Genomic DNA, 21,748 nt, shown 5'->3' with positions numbered 1-21,748 from the left:
GGCCTCTCACTGTTGTGGCCTCTCCCGTTGCGGAGCACAGGCTCCAGACGCGCAGGCTCAGCGGCCATGGCTCACGGGCCCAGCCGCTCCGCGGCATGTGGGATCTTCCCGGACCGGGGCACGAACCCGTGTACCCCGCATTGGCAGGCGGACTCTCAACCACTGTGCCACCAGGGAAGCCCCACCCATTTTTAAATTGGGTAGTTTGTATTTTTATTATTGTGTTGAAAGTGTTCTTAAATATTCTGGATGCTAGGTCTTTATCAGATATATAATTTACACGTTTTCTCTCATTCTGTTTGTGGTCTTTTCCCTTTTTGCATAATATTCCTTGAAGCACAAGAGGTTTTAATTTTGCCGAAGTCCAATTTGTCTATTTTCTTCTTTGGCTGCTTGTGCTTTAGATTCCGTATCTAAGAGACCATTTTCTAATCCAAGGTCACAAAGATATATGTCTGTGTTTTCTCCTAAGAGCACTGTAGTTTTAGCTCTTATACTTAGGTCTTTGATCCATTTTGAGTTTTTAAAAAATATTTATTTATTTATTTTTGGCTGCATTGGGTCCTCGTTGCTGCATGCAGGCTTTCTCTAGTTGTGGAGAGCGGGGGCCACTCTTTGTTGCAGTGCGTGTGCTTCTCATTGTAGTGGCCTCTCATTGCAGAGCACGGGCTCTAGGTGCACGGGCCTCAGTAGTTGTGGCGCCTGGGCTTCAGTAGTTGTTGCTCGTGGGCTCTAGAGTGCCGGCTCAGTAGCTGTGGCACACGGGCTTAGTTGCTCCGCAGTATGTGGGATCTTCCTGGACCAGGGCTCGAACCCATGTCCCCTGCATTGGCAGGCGGATTCCCAACCACTGCACCACCAGGGAAGTCCCCAGTTCATCTTTTTTTATATTGTGTGAGGTAGAGGTCCAAACTGATCTTTTTGCAGGTGGATATCCAGTTGTTCCAGCACCATTTTTTGAAAAGACTATTCTTTCCCCATTGACTAGTCTTGGGCACCCTTGTTGAAAATCAACTGAATATAAAAATATTGGTTTATTTCTGTACTCTCCATTCTATTCCATTGATTCATATGTCTATCCTCATGCCAGTACCACGGAATACTGATAATGACAGCTCTGTAGTAGGTTTTGAAATCAGGAAGTACACATCTTCCAACTTCGTTCTTTTTCAAGATTGTTTTGGCTCTTCAGGGTCCTTTGCATTTCCACATAAATTGTAGGAAAGTTTTCCAATCCATGAACATAGGATGTCTTTACATTTATTTAGTTCTTTAATTTCTTTAACACTGTTTTGTAGTTTTTTGTTTTTGTTTGTTTGTTTTATAAAATAGTGCAGCCACTTTAAAAAAAATATTTATTTATTTATTTGGCTGCGCTGGGTCTTCGTTGCGGCATGTGGGATCTTTAGTTGTGGCATGCGAACTCTTAGTTGCAGCATGTGGGATCTGGTTCCCTGACCAGGGATCGAACCCGGGCCCCCGGGATTGGGAGCACGGAGTCTTAGCCACTGGACCACCAGGGAAGTCCCTGTTGTGTAGTTTCTAGTGTACAAGTCTTACACTTCTTTGGTTAAATTTATTCCTAAGCATTGCATTCTTTTTGATGCTGTGGTAAATGGAATTTTTTAAAATTTCAGTTTTTGATTGTTCATTGCTAACGTATGGATATACAATTGATTTTTGTATATTGACCTTGTATCCTGCAACCTTGCTAAACTTATTTATTAGCTCTAATTTGTGTGTGTATTCCTTGGGATTTTCTATATACAAGATCATGTCATCTGCAAACAGAAATAGTTTTACATCTTCCTTTCCAATCTGGATGCCTTTTTTATCTTACCTAATTGCCCTGCCTAGGACCTCCAGTACGATGTTGAAAAGAAGTGGCAAGAACAGACGTCCTTGTCTTGTTCCTGGTCTTAGGCGGAAAGCCTTCAGTCTTATTATGACATGAGCTATATAGGTTTTCTGTAGATGCTCTTAATTATGTTGAGAAAGTTCCCTTGGATTCCTAATTTGAGTGTTTTTTTTTCTTTTTTTTTAATCACGAAAGGTTATTAGATTTTGTCAGATGCCTTTTTCCTACATCTATGGGCATAATCATGTGGGTCTTGTCCTTTATTCTTTATGTTGTTATTCCACTGATAGATTTCCATATGTTGAACTAATCTTTCCTTCCTAGGATCAATCCCACTTGGTCATTGTATGATCAGGCCATTCAAGATAGCTGTTCTTCTGTTCTCTGTACATCCCCAGCTCGACAAGTCCCTGCTTCACTCACATGACTACCCAATCCTCCTAATTATAGGGCTTAATTAGTAACTGGTACATGCTTGCCCCCTGCTCCAGCGCTGTTTTCCTGGTTACTGATGAGCCAACCTGATATAGATTCGCTCTATAAATGGTAGCCTCCTTCTCCAAGTAGTGAAGGTTGCGGTTACGTGCTGCCTACTGTTTGCCGCACGGTGGGGTGTTGCTCCAGGACTTTGCTTCGGATGTGTAAGATCCCCCTGCCCAATAAGCCACTGATGTCTCTGTCGCTGGGCTTTCTTTGGTCTCGAGGCTGGGCAACTACAAGGCTTGCAGGCCTGTGGGGTGCAGCCCAACAGTCATGATGTATAATCCTTTTTGTATGTTCCTGGATTCATTTGCTAGCATTTTATTGAAAAAGTTTGTACGTCTATGAATAAGCGATATTTTTCTGTAGTTTTCTTGTGTTGTTTTTGTCTGGTTTTGGTATCAGGATGATACTGGCCTAACAGAATGAGTTTAGAAGTGTTCCCTCCTCTATCTTTTGTAAGAGTTTGTGAGGGACTTTATTACTTTTTAAAAAAATTTATTTATTTTATTTTTGGCTGCGTTGGGTCTTCATTGCTGCGTGTGGGCTTTCTCTAGTTGCGGTGAGCAGGGTCTACTCTTCGTTGCGGTGCCCGGGCTTCTCACTGGGGTGGCTTCTCTTGTTGCAGAGCACGGGCTCTAGGCATGCAGTTCAGTAGTGGCTGCGTTGGGTCTTCATTGCTGCGTGTGGGCTTTCTCTAGTTGCGGTGAGCAGGGTCTACTCTTCGTTGCGGTGCCCGGGCTTCTCACTGGGGTGGCTTCTCTTGTTGCAGAGCACGGGCTCTAGGCATGCAGGCTTCAGTAGTTGTGGCATGCACGCTCAGTAGTTGTGGCTCATGGGCTCTAGAGTGCAGGCTCAGTAGTTGTGGTGCACGGGGCGTCTTTACTCCGCGGTGTGTGGGATTTTCCCAGACCAGGGATCGAACCCATGTCCCCTGCATTGGCAGGCGGAATCTTAACCACTGCGCCACCAGGGAAGTCCTGTGAAGGACTTTAAACACTTGGCAGAATTCACCAGTGAAGGCATCTGGTCCTGTGCTTTTGTTTGTAGGAAGTTTTTGAATTACTAATTCAAATTCTTGTTATATAACTATTCAAATTTTGCGTTTTATCCTTAGTCAGTTTCAGTAGTTTGTCCATTTCATCTAGGTTACTCGATTTGTTTGCCATAGGCTGATGGCCCCCCACAAAGATATCCAAAAACCTGTGAACAGATTACGTTACATGGCAAGGGGCAATTAGGTTGCAGATGGGATTAAGTGTGCTCATTGCTAACCTTCAGAAAAGATTATCTTGCATTATCCAGCTGGGCTCCATGTAATCGATGTACGGGGGTATTTAAATGTGAAAAAGGGAAGCAGAAGAGTCAGTGTAGGAGTGGTGTGATTCGAGAAAGACTGTTAATTCCTTGATCTTGGGCTTTTGTATCCATGTTCCCTTGGGCCTGGAAGGCTTCTCTCCCGTATCATGCAGTGTCAGCCAGGAAGAAAACAGAATGGTACTGATGCTCTGACATCCATCAGCATCAAGGAAGCCTGGGTGCACTATATCTCAGCACAGCTTGTACTGTGCATTCTTCATTTCTGGGGACCCTGGAGATGGGATCCCTGCACATGTAAAAGACCTATGGGACTTCCGTGGGCCAAGATGTTATGTGTGCACGCGTAAATGTGTGTCGGAGGTCTTCTGAGAGATCTGTGTTGCAGATGGATCGTGAGGTCCTGGTGGGGGTAGCTTCCGAGCACTAGTGGGGCCGTGTTCACTGGGGCTCCCCGAGGGCCGATCGCCATTCTGAGCAGGTCGCACTGATTGCCTTTTTGGATTTAAAAATATCTCCCTTACTTAAAGGATATAGACATCAATACCTCAGCATGTGAGTATTTAACCTAAATGGTTACAAAAATGTTCAGTGCTATGGAATATGTTAGCAGTGCTATGGAATATGTTAGTCCATGATGTTAGGCAATTTGGAACTTTTTGGCATCAAGAAGGAAGCTGTTCTACAAAGATCTCTTGAAGAGTTCTGTCATTTCCAAGCCAAGCAGGAGAAAGATTATAAATTCACACATTTAACGTAAATGTTTTTCTTCACATAATGTACTTCTTTCTGAAAAATTAAAATAGAACAATTGCAGGTACATCTAACTTGTTCATTCCACTGATGCCTTTTGGAGCAGAATCTGTAAGTATCCTATCCCTGACTGTACACGATTTGATCAACACCAAGGTCACTTAAGTTCAAAAATATATTCTTGGGAGCCAAGACGTAATTTAATTAAAAGTAGTTTGTTCAAAACAACAGTCATTTAGAAACAAATGTTACACTGATTCTTCATGAGGGTCACATTCAACTCAGCAAGCACATTTGAGTGCTCAGTATGTAGAAAGCCCGGGCTTGGGGCTCCAGGGCGGGAGTAAGATGCTGTGTTTCCTGCCACTAGCTGAGGGAGTCCTGGCAAAAGCATAGATAGAACACAGCAGGTCACACTAAATGCTGGAAGCTCCCTGCAGGAGTTGAGATTCTGACTGTGCCCAGAAAAAAGAGGGGGAACTCCTCAGCGGTCTGCAGGGTAGGAAGGGAGTCACAGGGAGGGATCAGCTTATATAAAAGCCCCGTGGAAGGTGGATTCAGGGCACGTTCAAGGAATCACGGACCGAGCTGTGTGTCTGAAGAGCCCAGGGAGGGTGATGGCTGCGGAGGCAGATGAAATAGGAGGGGAGACCAGAAAGAGCACTAGGAACGTGGAAGGAAACTGGGACTTTACGGGTGGTTAGGAGTCACAGACAGTGTGAGTGGCGGAGACAGGTGGGCAGATCCCAGTTCTCAGAGAACAAGTGATTGGGGTGGGGTGTGTGGGATGGACTGAAAAGAGATCCTCTGCCCCGAGGGAAGGAGACTGGTCACAAGGGACAGGCCAGGTGGGGGCAGACGAGGGTGGGGTGGGGTTGGCCCAGGAAAGAGCAATTACAGCAGAACTTCCACTGGTCTCTGCCTTTAGATTTTTTGAAACAATTCTTTTAGCGAAAGTTTCAGAGCTACGTAATGCTGCAGAAAAATTTTCAAAGTTAAGATTTTGTAGGAAACATTTCCGATCTGATAATGTTTGAGGATGTGACTGCAAATCGTCCAGCACTCTGTCTCCATTCCCAGTGGAGCTGGAAGATGGAGAAGAATCTGAACACCGTACGGCAGTCACAGCGACATGATGGTACCATATCGTCAAACTGACATCACGCTGGGGTCCAGCGGGATTTTGGTCTTTGGGTAGAGAATGCACACAGCACCCACCTGTGCCATGTTTGGAACGTTTGTGTATTTGGTAACAATTGTCTTCTCCCCGTTGAACTTGTATGCTGTCAATGAAACAACTATTAAGAAAAGGCACTTGATGGACTTCCCTGGTGGCGCAGTGGTTATGAATCCGCCTCCAATGCAGGGAACACGGGTTTGAGCCCTGGTCCGCGAAGATCCCACATGCCGCGGAGCAACTAAGCCCGTGTGCCACAACTACTGAGCCTGCGTGCTACCACTACTGAAGTGTGTGTGCCTAGAGCTCGTGCTTCACAACAAGAGAAGCCACTGAAATGAGAAGCCCACGCACGGCAATGAAGAGTAGCCCCTGCTCGCTGCAACTAGAGAAAGCCCGCGCACAGCAACAAAGACCCAACGCAGCCAAAAATAAATAAATTAATTAAAAAAAAAGAAAAGAAAAGGCACTTGAATTTCTTAACTCATCTCCATCTCTTTTAACACTTACTATTTTCTCAGCAACCTAGGGGACAGACTGGACAGAAGAGAATTAAGGCGGGAATATTTTAGATCACACAAAATAATATTTAACAGACAAACTCTAGTAAAATGCAGCCTGAAATGTCTTTACATTCACGGATGCCTAGAATCATGTGGATTCAGGCTAAGTATCAATACAATCTATTTTATGACTGTAAAATTGTTTACCCTAATGGCAGTGTGTTAGATCCTGGGTAAATGTACATGGATCTTTACGACTCTTTACCTGTTTTTCAGATGGGTGCTAATTAAAATTTTCCTTCACAGATAACTTCTAAAGAAGAAAATCATTATAAAATGATATTACCTTGCATACTATATTCATAGTAATTAGGATCTTCTGATTCTTTCTTGACTGACATAACTGTTGCTTTCGGTGAAATGCCTTTGAATGCAATGGAAATTATAAAATTATGTGTTAGGCTAGACTTACGAACAGAGATATGACTGGTTAGTATATCTTCCAGGTTCTGTTTGGATTAACACAGCAACACGGCAATCAGCAAAAGAACTTGTAGCTCATGCAGTAGGGACAAATGGTTTATCCATAAAAAAATATAAATATAAAATAATAATAAAACAACATAAAGCAAAGAAGGAAGGGAGGAGAGATGGATGGCAGGAAGGAGGAAAAGAAGGGAAGGAGAAAGAGGTCTAATTCCAGGAAATTTTCCCTTTCAAGATGGATGAATATGTACATGCATTTATATGCAATATAAATATTGCAAATATTCTGCTGTAACGGGGCCCAAATTGGCACAGATAATCTTAATTTACTTACTACAACAAAATGAATTTCAAAACCTGGGGAAACTACATTGGTTAAACCAAAAGGCTTTATCAGGGAAAGGTGTAGTGGATGGCAAAAATTAGCCACAAATGTCTTCCATCCCAGTATATACACCTGTTTGCAATGTAACTTTCCCACTCCTATTTTCTAGAAGTGGAAAACTACTCCACCGTTTGAATCTGGGCCTGGCCATGTGACTTGCTTTGGCCAGTGGGATGTAGGAAGAGGCTTGAAAAGTGCTTGTGCATCAGCATCTGCTGTTTTTGGAACAGAGTTGCCATGTGAATGAGCCTGGAGGATGTGAGACCAAGAGGAGAGGTAGGCCCAACTCTGGCAGCTGAGGCCTCGGCCCCAGGAGTGAGGCCAGCCCAGACCAGAAGGACGGCCTGGCCAACACACAGAATTGTAAGAAAGACTAAATTATTGTTTGAAGCCACTAAGTTCTGGGGTGCTCTTTTATGCTGCAATAGATAACTGATACTGAAGTATACATATAATTTAACAGTGAAAGTTAATAGAAGCAAAAACAAAAATTGTGACAAGCTCGGGATTTCACTGTTCAGCGTTAATTTACAAGTTGCGGGGGGAGGTCTTCTGAAAACCTTTAACAGCTCTGTTGGCATAGGGGTAGTAAGATTGGGTATTAACGAATGTGACTGTCAAAAAGAAAAATGTGTTAAACTGAGGAACAGAATGGACATGGCCGATGGCCATATCAATGAAATGGATATTGCACTTAAGCAAGTTGAGGAAATTGCTCAGAAGTGCGACAGAAAGGTAGTCTGATGGAAAGATTAAAGGAGAGCTCACAAATGGAGGTCTACTTGTGCATAAAAAAGAAAAAAAGCTTTTTACATGTTTGTAAGTGATCTGAACGAATTTCCACAAGTTGGTTAAGAGCTGTTGCCCTTAAAATGGGGATGGAATTTGAGGTGCAGTGAGATTTAAGAGAGATGGAGTTTTGAGAGGGGAGGAGTGAAGAGCAATTTTACTTATTACCACTTACTACACTGAATTTTTATTTAAAACATGTAGAACTTTTGTAATTTATAGTAAAACTTTAAAATACAAACATTTGATAAACATGTGACAGCTGGGCTGTCAAAGAAAAATTTCTTTTCAATGCAGGCAACTGAAAGCAGATCTGACGGTGCAGAATGCAGAATTGCTTCAGCCTTTCCTCAAAATATGAGGGGGTAGGGGGAAATTCAGAAGTTAAAACCATTTAAACGTTCTGTGCAGCAAGTGCTACACAAACATCACAGGAAATAAGGCCAATGGATGGTCACAGAAGCCTGCAGGCACCTGGAAGCAATTTGTATCATGAAATCCATGGTAGAAAGTCACATTATTAGGGATTGTTTATAGGGAATCACATCTCCAAAGAGAGGCCTCAACAAAAGAGGCCTATTTTAAGGCTGGCGGGAAACGCTCATCCACCCAATAGCTGGTGAGGAGGGAAGGGAAGGCGGTAGGGCTGCGGATCCTTGAAAGGGCCCCCTGGGGAGAGCCGACAACCCCTCACTCCCACCCCATTTGTTTTCCCGGTTTCTGAGAGGAGACTGTGGCTTGGGGGTTTTAAATTCTCTGTTACCAACAGAGATGCAGGCAGAATGTATCTGAGCTTGGAAACGCGTCCAAGGCTAAGATTAAAGGGGCAAGCGTGTAAGGCGTGTCATGTGTAAGTGGGATGAAGACGCCACAGCTGAACTCTGTTGGCTGAAATATCTGGCTCCTTTCCGTTGACTTGTGTTGGTTTTACCCAGAATAACTACAATGGACAGGCCCTCTTTTCAGGCTGACGTTGAAGGTGGAGCTTCTACCAAGCACATATTTATCTGTGGATAGGAGCGACCCTAGGGTATGACAAGGTTGGATTCAGGCTATTCCTGCCCCAAGGGACTGGGGAGTCAGCTAAGCATAAGCCACATCTGACACCTTCAGCAAAGCTCGTGCTCTGACCTCCATTTCACTGGAGGTAACATCTCGCTTCGCCTTCTCTCTCCATCTTTTCTTAATATTGAATATTTTTCTTTTACATTATCTCAGATTTAACTTTACATTTGGAACTGTTTACTTCTTATTTCTATGTTGCTTTTCTAAACGTTATTAACTTCTCATTTTACCCTGTACAGTCAGCTTGTGTTCATCTTTAACTTTTTGAGGTTTGAGTTTCAGTTTTATGTACTTGTTTATTTTAGGTTTTCTAACGTTTCTACTTCTAATGCTTTCAATATTTTTCCATCCCTTGATTAAACATTTGAGTTAAAAATTTCTTTTTCAATTTTTAACCTTTAACATTTTTCCTTCTAATGCCATTATTATTATTATTATTATTATTATTTGAGGCATGGGAGAGCAGGGATGGGGGTTAACTACTCTCACCATCAAAGAGGGATTTTTTTCCCAATATACATTGTCATAGTAATGTACGTCTATTGTAGAACATTTAGAAATGACAGAGAGTAAGAAAGCAATAAAATAAGCTATGTCCAAAAATAAAAACACTGCTTTATTCATAAATCAAATTCATATTCCAAATGTGTATTCAAGACTTTTTACTCATTTAGCAGTCAAGTTCTAATTTCTATATAATTAAAATACAAATGTATCTACTTAATACCATCTTAGTACCTAATATTTATTGAATTAGAAGGCTTTTTTTCCTAGATATTTGAGTGAAATATGATTATTCTGCAAATAAGGCCCCTGTTGAGGTTCATTAGTGACCTCTCCCCATTATCTTGTTGATTCTTTGGGATCTTCTATCCAAATATGGACCAATATATCATCTGCAAATTAAAGACAGTTTCAGTTTGTCATTCCCAATCCATATACCTTATATTTCCTTTTCTTGTCTTATTGCATTAGCTAGGACTTTTGGGATGATGTTGAAAGGGAGTGATGAGAGGGGACATCCTTGCTTTGCTCCTGATCTTAGTGGGAAAGATTCTAGTTTCTCAGCATGAAATACGATGTTAGCTGTAGGTTTTTTGTAAATTTTATTTTATCAAGTTGAGGAAATTCCCCTCTATTCCTGGTTTACTGAAAGTCCCATTTTTAAGTAAAACAAAAGAAAGGAGTCAAATAATGACCAGCTGGACACCTGATTCTACAAGCATCAGTGTACATACCAGAATCTTCCATGGGTTCAGTCTTCACGTTGATGGGGGCACAGCTGAAAGGAGAAGGGAATGCTGGTCAAGATGGGCAGGGTGAGAACTGCCCAAAGGCATCTGGACACACTGAATCTAATCCCCAGATCTCCACACCATCATAGGTTCCCCTCCCCCCATCAAACTGAATGCAAAGCTACCTCAGCTTTAATGTTGTAACAAATTATTAAGAAAGTTAAAGGTGTCAATGAATATATTCTCATAATCCCAAACATCCTTTTGAATAAAGAATATGTAACAAAATAAGACATTCCATAGCCTAAAAACTAATACATTTGGGTTAGATGTGGACTTAATTTTTTATTTATCCCTTACCTTTCACTTGGTGATGTCACTGATCTCTCAGCATCTGTTACCACCCCAGGCCCACCTGTGCATGAGTAAAAAGACACATGCTAGCCTCTGTCTGCACCTTGAAATATGACAACATTCAAAGGCATATAAAGGGAAAGCGAATATAAAGAGAACAGAATTCCTGGCTCTAGGTCATCGTGGAATAGCAGCAGAGGAGAGACCAACTCAAAGCAGCCCCCGGGGCCTGGGTCATCTGTGTGGCCACAATGGGGGCCAAGGAGCAAACCTGTGCCGGAGCGACCTCTGGCAGGTTACTAAGCCTCCTCGTGCCTCAGTTTCCTCGTCTCAAAATGGTGGTTGGGTGAGGATTAATTAATACATGCAAAGTGCTTAGAAGAGTGCCTATCACAAAATAAGTGTCAGCAACTATTACCATTATTTCTATAATGACAATACAAGCCACCTGGGAAAACAGTTACCTGGTCACCTACCATCCCTCACCCTCCAGTCCCTCCTTTAATGTGAGCTGGGGGACCCCAGGAACTCACAAGTGCTCCAGAAATACCTTCTCTGTGAGTAGCCCATGCACAGGAGTGTCTCATTGCCCTCTGTACCCCAAGGTAGTCCATGTGGACAGACCCTCCACCCACCCCTGCCACCTGGCTTCTGTACCTATATAGGCTCAGCATAACACCCTCTTTAGACCTGGTCTTTCATGAACAGCTATGGCCCAAGGTTTCCAACTATGATCCAGAATAATAATCTGAGAAAATAAGGATGTGGGCATAGATGGATCTCTAAATGCTCCTGGTAAAATTACTATTTTCTTTTTTGGTCCCTTCATCAGTTAAGAAGCTTATGAGGGGTCCTGGTTTCCCAAACATGGTCTCAAACACCCTGCACATAACTTTCTGCCTGACCACATGGAATGGGCTTCCCGGGGGAACCAAGCTATTGAGATCCTGCTTATCCTGGAGGCCAGCTCCTCCAGGAAGCTCTTCTGACCACACAATTCTAACCCCTTCTGGGGGCTCTCAGGGATTTCCTCCACGGGTCACCCCTGGTTCTCTGAACAGTCTCTTTCCTCCTCCCAGATCATGTATCTCAGAAGCACGGGAACGGTCACAGAGCCCAGAACACTCCTGAATCCCACAACGCCTGGCCCGTGGTTGGTGCTCAAAGACCAGGAAGTCACTCCAGCATCCTCACACTCCTGTGCACATGGACAAGGTAGATCTCCTGCCCTCCAAGGGCTGGACGCAGACGCTCGCCGGCATGCGAGCTGACGGGAGGGTGGCGTCCTGGCTCTCAGGCTGGGTATGTGTGTTTCCCTGAGCTGTAGTCCCTGCAAACATCCCCACCACCCGTGGCCCCGGCATCAGAGGTGGCCTCCTCAACGCAGGAAAGACAAAGCATAAACAAGCTTTAGAATGTGCCAAACTTGCATTTTAATTAAGCAGAACTGGTTTAGCAGTCAAGGGTAGTCACCAAGTATGAGAAGCTGTCGCTTACCTAGCTGACTCACGGGACCCAGGAAGGGTCTGCAAGAAAACCAACACTGTTACCTGACATGAACACACAAGACGGACAGATTAAACATCTGAATAACCAACTTCTAACATAACGGGACAGAATTAACTAACTGAAATTAAGCTGTCAGTGTATCAGCTGTTAGGAGGGGGTAGAGCCTATCACCTGTTGATAAGGAATGAAATCCCCGCTTTGTTCTCCAAAATCCACTTCAGGGTTGCAAGGTCATAGTTTTCAGGGTGTTGAAAGGGGATCCCTTCTGGGAGCCCCTGCACCACTACGGCTGCCTGGTCCCTCAGCATCTTCTCGTAAGGAACAGGCACCATTGCTGTCGTCCCCAAGGCTTTGCCTAGAAGAAGCAGCAGGATGTCTTTAAACAATATGAGCATAAATCCCTGATAGTCAATTTCACTTAGTGTCATAAACACAGGTGGTGATATTTGGTTCTGAAATTTATTAAAACCTTAAAGTGTCCTATGCCTCTATATCTCAATAAAATTTCCGACCAAAAGGCCAAAAGAAAAAGTACAAAATGTTTTCCTTTAAATCTTCACATAAGAGAATATAATAGGTTGCATAATCTATAAAAATATTGAATCACAGGGGCTTCCCTGGTGGCGCAGTGGTTAAGAATCCGCCTGCCAATGCAGCAGACACGGGTTTGAGCCCTGGTCCGGGAAGATCCCACATGCCGCGGAGCAACTAAGCCCGTAACCCACAACTACTGAGCCTGTGCTCTACAGCCTGTGAGCCACAACTACTGAGCCCACGTGCCACAACTACTGAAGCCCGCGTGCCTAGAGCCCATGCTCCGCAACAAGAGAAGCCACCGCAATGAGAAGCCCGCGCACTGCAACGAAGAGTAGCCCCCGCTCGCCGCAACTAGAGAAAGCCAGCGTGCGGCAACGAAGACCCAACACAGCCAAAAATAAATAAATAAAATAAATAAATTTATTAAAAAAATATTGAATTACTATGTTGTACACCTGAAACTAATATAATATTGTAAGTCAACTATATTTCAATAAGTAAATTAATTAACTAAAAATAATCTATTTCCAAAAGAAAGAAAATAATAGGTCTTTTTCTCCATTCTCTTGGAGGTTGCACAATTCAGGGTGCTCACCCTGGTGCACCCAGGGCTGCAGGGAACACGCTGAGGTTACTCAGGCTGCAGCCAAAGAGGATGAGAGCCCTGCCCAAAGCTTAAGTGTCCCTGTGTCACACTGTACAGATTGGGCCAACTTGCCTGTAGAAAGCTGAGTCCACCTGGGGATATGTCGGTGTCTCTGCACTGGCTGACCAGCCCCGAGGTGCTGGAGCTCCATTTCTCATATGGAAGTGTAGCCTGAGACCCTAAGATCCCCTATGCTGGAGGAGTCCCCCAAATCCAAATGCTCACAGGGACCTGCAGGTCACATAGATGTTTACAGCTGTCTAGGAATGATGATCCAGGCCCTAAGATGCTAAGGTGCTTCTATCACAAGTACAACACCTGCAGACTTCCTTGTTATCTAGCTTTTTAAAGCACTGTGTAGGTATTTAAAAAAAAAATCCCTGTCTCCATGCCTGTGGGAAGATGTGGGTAGGTGGGGAGACCAATGAGGATGAGGCTGGTGCGTGAACCAACCATGAACATCTGTAATAACTGCATGGCCATGGGGAGGGGGCTCTGCAAAGACTGAAGGCTGATGAATTCAGAGCTTCCAATGGACCAGAAGAGACCAAGTGGTCTTCCGTAAGACGACTTGATCTGGTACTTAACTGGCTCTTCCCTTGATGTGAATGTGGACTTTTCCAACGTTAGAGACAGTCTAAATAGTCACGCTGATAAAATGATTTCTAATACCATCTTCTGTAGTGAACTATTCAGAGAATTAATGCTTAAAGTGAGCTTTACCGTAACAAAAGCAGAAATAGTCCTCGACGGCTTTTCTGAGTATTTCCGTTTCTCCTGAATCAATCTGCATCCCGTTGGCAGGGCCTGGGGGTTTCACCTCCTGCAGCCCTTCGGCAATGCCTGTAAACGAGTGATCAGTACAAAGTCAGTATCCAAGTATCTGTACTGTGCGTTTCCTTAACGTCCATGCTTCTGGTACTGGAAGGAAAAAGGGGAAAAATAGGAATAGACATAAAACAAGATCTTTTTTTTTTTTTTTTTTTTTTTTTTTTTCTTGCGTTATGCGGGCCTCTCACTGTTGTGGCCTCTCCCATTTGCGGAGCACAGGCTCCGGACGCGCAGGCCCAGCGGCCACGGCTCACGGGCCCAGCCGCTCCGCGGCATGCGGGATCCTCCCGAAACGGGGCACGAACCCGCGCCCCCCGCAACGGCAGGCGGACCCTCAAGCACTGCGCCACCAGGGAAGCCCAAAACAAGATCTTTTTTTAAAAAAATAAATTTATTTATTTTTGGCTGCATTGGGTCTTTGTTGCTGCGCGCGGGCTTTCTCTAGTTGCAGCGAGCGGGGGCTACTGTTCGTTGCAGTGCGCGGGCTTCTCACTGTGGTGGCTTCTCTTGCTGCGGAGCACAGGCTCTAGGCATGTGGGCTCAGTAGTTGTGGCATGCGGGCTCAGTAGTTGTGGCTCACGGGCTCCAGAGCACAGGCTCAGCAGCTGTGGCACGCAGGCCCAGCTGCTCTGGGACATGTGGGATCTTCCCGGACCAGGGCTTGAACCCATGTCCCCTGCATTGGCAGGTGGATTCTTAACCACTGTGCTACCAGGGAAGTCCAAAACAAGACCTTTTAATTAAAAAAAATATATACACAACAAAGAACAGGCTATTTCTGATGAACAGGATAAAATAACATAGTGATCATCTCTGAAATGAATCTATTGATAAACAATAAATAATTCAACATATAAGGAAATATTAGTAGTTCAGAGGAAATGGTAACAGAAAATTGTTTGCTGGGAATTCCCTGGCGGTCCAGTGGTTAGGACTCTGCGCTTCCACTGCAGAGGACTCGGGTTCCATCCCTGGTTGGGGAACTAAGATCCCGCAGGTTTTGAAACTCTTTGTTTTCATCAGGGTTAGTCAGGACACAGAAACCACACATTAATATGAACAGGGAAAGTTTAATAAAAGAATCATTAGTGGGACTTCTCTGGTGGTCCCGAGGTTAAGACTCTTTGCTCCCAATGCGAGGGGCCTGGGTTCGATCCCTGGTGAGGGACCTAGATCCCACGAGCCATAACTAAGAGCCTGCATGCTACAACTAAGACTTGGTGCAGCCAAACAAAAAACCCAAGCAGAATCATAGTAACAAGGATGAACTGCTAAGGGGTAATGGGAACTCTAAACAACACACAAGTAACAGGCAGTAGGAGTATCGACTACCACAAGGGCTGAGGGAGAAACTAATCCTGGAAGACAGTCCCCCCGAGGCTGAGATCCAGGCCTCTCTGGGGAGGAGGCAGAGTCTGCAGGGGTGCCATAAGCTGGGGCTGGCAAGCAGGGACCCGTCCTCTAGAGGTGCTAGTGGAAACCACTGGCAAGTTGCCCCCAGGGTGCCGCCAGATTCGCTATTGCAGGGAAGCTGTTCCCTGGGGTGGTGGCAGAACTCTGGAAACCACCCGTGGGGTGATGCCAGCAGAACTTTCTAGGAGGCCCCTCTCTCAGGTACTGGTGGAACTAACTCCCTGGGAAACTGCCGGTGGGTGTGGTGCCCCTGAGATTTCTCTGGGAAGCTTCCTTCTGGAACTTTCTGGGACTTCTGTGTGACTTGCTGGGCAGCTGGCCGGGATGCAGGGGAGCCAACTGGATGCTGTGTGCAGCAGGGGTGCCCCTGGGAATCCCAAGTGCAATTGGTCACCGTGTGCTACAGCTACAAGCAGGTGCGAGTCCACTGGAAACGGGAAGAGAAGTGTCTTCCTCCTCCAGGGACCTCCTGAAAAAGCCTCCAAGGTAGGTCCTAGGCCAGCTGCCAAGGGAGAAATGTTTACAGGGTCCAGTTCCAGTATCACAAGGCAGGACAAAGAAGGGTGGACTTGGAGTAGAGAGGCAGTAACTTGAAAACCGTCAAAGTGATTTCTTGGGCCCGAGAGGCTTGTACAATGGAGTTACGTTCTAGGGTCAAATGTAAGGCAAAACTCGTGCACAGAGAATTATACTTGAAAACCCTCAGACATCCAGGAAGTACAGGATATATAGAGTTTTGTGTAAACAATTCTGCAAAGCAGTTCCTAGGCATGTTCACATATCAGAACCAATTAGGCTAAAAGAAGGAAGCAGGTGAAAACCTATGTGTGTTTGGTCATTCAAACAATTTTGGCCCACAGGTAAAATAAGAGGTAAACAGAATAATTGACAGTACTGCCTGCAGGTTTACTCCAGGGGTCAGTGAACTACAGCCTGGGGCCACATCCTGCCCGCGGCCTGTTTTTTGTATGACCTGTGAGCTAAGAATGGTTTTTCATATTTTGAAATGGTTAAATAAGTTCAAAAGGACTTACTTCATGACCTGAGAAAATAACACGAAATTCACATTTCAGTGCTGTAAATAAAGTTTTATTGACCAGGTGCATTCATCGCCATGTCACCTGCTTCTAGTTTCATGCTACAAAAGCAAGGTGAGTGGCTGCAACAGAGGCTGTAATGACCCAGAGACTAAAACATTTACTATCACTCCCGTTACAGAGAAAGCTCGCCAGTCCCTGGTTTACTTTATACTGCTTTAATATTAAACACTTATAACCCTAACCCAGGTTGATTCCAAATTCCTTCTGTTTTGAGGATTAAATTTGTGAATGCTTATACAGCAGGGAGTTGGTTTCTAACTTCAGAAGGCAGGTAAATGTGTTTTTGATGCAATTCCATGGTAATTTTTCCTGACTTTCAAGACAACTTCTAGAGAAATAACCATCACACATTCAGGAATGACACCCGGTATTACTGTCCCAGCGATGGCAGAGAAGTGTGTATTTGCCAGGAACAATGAATGATAAGCTCTGGACAAAATGAGAAGATAACTACTTGAAAGCACTGAAGAACAACCAGAAACAGGTGAAAGCGGGAAGGAATGCTATCCTCGAAAGAAGGGAAGCACACATATGGAATGAGATGCACATTGACCTGGCTTTTCCCCCATGGGAACTCCTGACTTCCTGTGGGACTCAGGGAGAAATAGAGCTTAACCAAAAAGCAGCAGTCTTAGTGAAACGAGGAAACCTATGTCACATATCAGGACTGCCATTGTGGTTAAACACTGAAAGGGAAATTCTGGAGAAAATGAGTCACAGAGGTAGGAGACCCAGTATCATCATAGCATCTTCCCTCAGATTCTTGCTTCGTCTCCAAACTGTGCAAGCACAGGGTGAGGCTTTAAGGAAAAGCAACATCTGGAAGGTAAACTGCTGAGCAGAGATTTAAACAGCTGTGTGGTGCCAGAAAGACAGGGTTTGGTATTCAAGATCCACCAAGTTCGAGAAGCTTGTTTAACACCTTGTGAAACTAAGGGGCACATCTTAGGAGGAGGGGCCGCCTTCTGAGACTAAGAGGGATGCTCTAGGGCCAAGGGCAACTCTCATCCACATGGGGACAGGGTGACCTGCCAGTAACTTAACTGCCTGCCAGAACAAAATGCAATTTTACTTAGCAGATTTTTACAACATATCATGCATAATACCCAGTATAAAATTAAAGATTAGTAGGACTGTGAAGAAGCAGGAAAATGTGACCCATGACCGAGACAGAAAAAACAATCTATAGACGTAGAACCAGAAATGACCCAGATGTTGAAATTACCAGATAAGGACTAAAACAACTGCTATAAACACATGAAAGACTTTTTATAGGGGTGGTGAACACAACAAATTAATATAAGGGGAATTGCAACAGAGAAATGAAAATGTTAACCACAGAAGGAAGAAAGAAAATGCAATTTTAGAAATGGAAAATAATTGGAAATGAAAATTTCACCAGATGGACTTAACAGCCCTGGATATGGCTGAAGAAAGAATCAGTGCCCTCAAAGAAATGCCAATAGAAACTATCCAATCTGAAACTTGAGTACAAAAAGAAAAAGTGTGTGTGGGGGGGAAGGAACAGAGCCTTAATGACTTGTGAGACAATAAATAGCAAATTTCTGGACTTCCCTGGTGATGTAGTGGTTAAGAATCCACCTGCCAGACTTCCCTGATGGCACAGTGGTTAAGAATCTGCCTGCCAATGCAGGGGACACGGGTTAAAACCCTGGTCCTGGAAGATCCCACGTGCCGTGGAGCAACTAAGCCCGTGCGCCACAACTACTGAGCCTGCGCTCTAGAGCCCATGAGCCACAACCACTGAAACCCGCACACCCTAGAGCCCACGTGCTGCAACTACTGAAGCCTGCACGCCTAGAGCCTGTGCTCCACGGCAAGAGAAGCCACCGCAATGAGAAGCCCACGCACCACAACTAGAGAAAGCCCGCGTGCAGCAACGAAGACTCAATGCCGCCAAAGATAATTTAAAAAAACAACAACATTAAATAGCAAATTTCCTTCTCTGTGTAAATTAAGAAGAGAATCAGAATAAATATTTGAAGAGATATGAATGGCCAAAAATGTCCAACATTGATGAAGATGTCAACATGCAGATTCAGTAAGCTCCACAGACCAAGTAGGGTAAAAACAAAGAAGGCTATAAATATGCATTTCATGGCCAAACTGCGGAAAACCAAAGATGAGACAGAGCTAGGGAAAAAGATACATTACCTTCAGGGGAACAAAAATAAGAATTCTAACCTGACTTTGTTATCTAAAGCAGCGGCAACCAGGAGGAAATGGAATGAAACTTTGAAAGGGCTGGAGGAAGAGAATTCCCTGGCGGTCCAGTGGTTAGGACTCCATGCTTTCACTGCTTAAGGTGCAGGTTCAATCCCTAGTCGGGGAGCTAAGATCCCACAAGCCACGCAATGCGGCCAAAAGAGAAAAAAAAGGGCTGGAGGAAAAAAATTGTCAAGCCAGATTCCATATCGAGTAAAAGCAGTCTTCAAAAAACAATAAGGACCTACTGTATGGCACAGGGAGCTATATTCAATATCTTGTAATAACCCATAATGGAAAAGAATCTCAAAAAGAATATATAAATATATGTATAACTGAATCATTTTGCTGTACACCTGAAACTAACATAATGTTGTAAATCAACTATAGTTCAAAAAAAAAAAATTCTTCAGAAACGAAAGCAAGGAGCATGATGTTGGCAAGATGGCAGACTAGGAAGCAGATACACCAAATTAACAATATACGGACCAGACCACCACTGTGAGAACTCTGCAGACCAGCTGAGAAGCTATGGCACCCCAGCCACTGGAAAACCAAGAAGAGACTTTAGCACAGGGGTAGGAAGGTTTGCAGCATTTGCTGTGCGTATTCATGCTTCTCCCTCTATGTGGCATAGTGCAGAGCAGCTGCGAAGGAACCCCCAGACTGGGGCTCCTCCCTTGACGTGGAAACAAAAGAGTGGACTGTGTGTCCAATATTCTGGCTTGTCTGGGGGTTACTGTAGGAACTGATTTATAACTTGCCTGACTCAGAGCACTGACTTAACTCAGAGCTGCAGTTCTGTGGGAGACACCAGGGGGCGAAAGAGATTCAAAAAGGTTTGAGAGGTTCTAGAACAGCCAGCAGGGCTGATGGGTGGTCTTCCCCCGCATGGAGCCAGTAAGCAAAACTGGGAGAGGTGGTTGTTTTTTCAAATGCCCAGGAAAAAATCCCAGGGGCGGGGAAAAATAATTACAAGGCATACAGAGAAGCAGGGAAACAAGGCCCACTCAAAGGAACAAAATAAAACTCCAGACACCAATTCTAAAGAAATGTAGATCTATGAACTACCTGATGAAGAATTTAAAATAAAGATGCTCAACGCACTAAAAGAGAGAGTATAGAAAGACAACTAAATGATACATGAACAAAATGAGAGTACTGAAAAAGAGGAACTATAAAAAAAACCAAACGGCACTCCTGGGGCTGAAAAATACGATAACTGAACTGAAAAATTCATTAGAGGTGTTTGAAGGCAGACTGAGTCCCGTTCCATGCTATAACATGGATGAAACCTCAGGATGTTATGCCAAAAGTAAAATAATCCAGGCGTTAATAGTGTAAGTACTCTATGATTCCACTTAGATGAGGTATGTAAAATAGTCACACTCATAGAAACAAAGGAGAATGGTGGTTATCAGGGGCCAAGGTAGTGGGGGAAACGGAATTGTTTATTTAGTGGTTATAGAGCTTCAAATTTGCAAGATGAAAGAGTTCTGGAGATCTGTTTCACAACAATGTGAATATACTCAACACTACTGAACTACCATACCCATAAATATGGTTTAATGGTAAATTTTATGGTTTTTTTTTAAACCACACACACACACACACACACACACACAAATGAAGGCAAGGTAAATACATTTTCTGATAAACAAAATCAGAGAGGGTTTTACTATTAGACCCACACTAAAGGAAATGCTAAAGAAAGTTCTTCAGGCTGAAGGGAAATAATTCCAGATGGAAATCCAGAGCTACAAGAAGGAAAAAAGGGTATTAGAAATGGTACATATGTAGGTAAATATAAAAGATTATTTTAAAAAATTTTGCAAAGTGATTGCTTAAAACAAACATCATAAGGCGTTGCAGGATTTATAACATATTAGGGCTAGACAGAAGTAAACAGAATTATACTGTTTAAGGTTCTTACATTGTAGGTGTAGTAGAAAAATAGTAATTTTAGGTTCACTGTGACAAATTAGGAGGGCACATTATAATCCCAAGAATAACCAAAAAAAAAAAAAACCTAAAAGAGCTAAAATGTCAATAGAGGAAATAAAACATAATACAAAAAAATTTCTTGATCTAAAATAACACAGGGGGTTTCCCTGGTGGTGCAGTGGTTAAGAATCCGCCTGCCAGTGCAGGGGACATGGGTTCGATCCCTGGTCCGGGAAGATCCCACATGCTGCAGAGCAACTAAGCCCATGTGCCACAACTACTGAGCCTGTTCTCTAGAGCCCACGAGCCACAGCTACTGAGTCCGCATGCCACAACTACTGAAGCCCACGTGCCTAGAGCCCATGCTCCGCAACAAAAGAATCCACCAGAATGAGAAGCCCGTGTACCACAATGAAGAGTAGCCCCCGCGGGCCACAACTAGAGAAAGTAGACGTGCAGCAACGAGAACCCAATGCAGCCAAAATAAATAAATAAATAAAATAAATGTATTAAAAAAAATAAATAAAATAACGCAGGAAAGTAGTCTCAAAGGAACAAAGAACATATGAGATGAACAGAAAAGAAACAGCAACATAGAAGCCTTAAACGAAACCATATAAATAATGACATTAAATGTAAATGGATGGGGCTTCCCTGGTGGCGCAGTGGTTGAGAGTCCGCCTGCCGACGCAGGGGACGCGGGTTCGTGCCCCGGTACGGGAGGATCCCACATGCCGCGGAGCGGCTGGGCCCGTGAGCCATGGCCGCTGAGCCTGCGCGTCCGAAGCCTGTGCTCCGCAGCGGGAGGGGCCGCAGCAGTGAGAGGCCCACGTACCACACACACACACACACACACACACACACACACACACACAAGTAAATGGATGAAACAATCCAAGTAAGAGTCAGATTTTCAGACTGGTTTTTACAAAAAAGACCTAACTGCATGTTTACAAGAGACATAGTTTAAATATAAAGTACAGAGAGCTGAAAGTAAATGAATAGAAAAAGATGTGCTATGCAAATATTAGTCATAAGAAAGCTGGTGAGGCTATATTAATACAAGACAAAGGAGACTTCAAGATCAGGAGGATAAATGAAACAAAGAGGAATATTTTGTGAGGAAAACAAGGGTCAATT

General features: G+C 43.9%; 1 protein-coding gene across 1 annotated transcript in view; it reads right to left on the bottom strand.

The window, feature by feature from the left end:
* LOC103072266 (general transcription factor II-I repeat domain-containing protein 2) overlaps positions 1-21,748 on the bottom strand; it is a 45,894-nt gene that overhangs the window by 14,355 nt on the left and 9,791 nt on the right. Inside the window, exons 3-11 of the mRNA XM_007468756.1 lie at positions 13,818-13,937; positions 12,083-12,266; positions 11,900-11,928; positions 10,409-10,463; positions 10,052-10,095; positions 6,435-6,512; positions 4,144-4,150; positions 686-707; positions 135-162 (exon numbers count right to left, since the gene is read on the bottom strand). Coding sequence (XP_007468818.1) covers positions 135-162; positions 686-707; positions 4,144-4,150; positions 6,435-6,512; positions 10,052-10,095; positions 10,409-10,463; positions 11,900-11,928; positions 12,083-12,266; positions 13,818-13,937 — 567 coding nt within the window. The remainder of the gene's footprint in view (positions 1-134; positions 163-685; positions 708-4,143; positions 4,151-6,434; positions 6,513-10,051; positions 10,096-10,408; positions 10,464-11,899; positions 11,929-12,082; positions 12,267-13,817; positions 13,938-21,748) is intronic.

Source organism: Lipotes vexillifer, unplaced genomic scaffold (genome assembly GCF_000442215.2).
Source record: "Lipotes vexillifer unplaced genomic scaffold, Lipotes_vexillifer_v1.1 scaffold12, whole genome shotgun sequence".
Lineage (NCBI taxonomy): Eukaryota > Metazoa > Chordata > Mammalia > Artiodactyla > Lipotidae > Lipotes > Lipotes vexillifer.
Note: the sequence above shows the minus strand (reverse complement) of the source record. Positions and strands in the feature narration are given on the sequence as shown.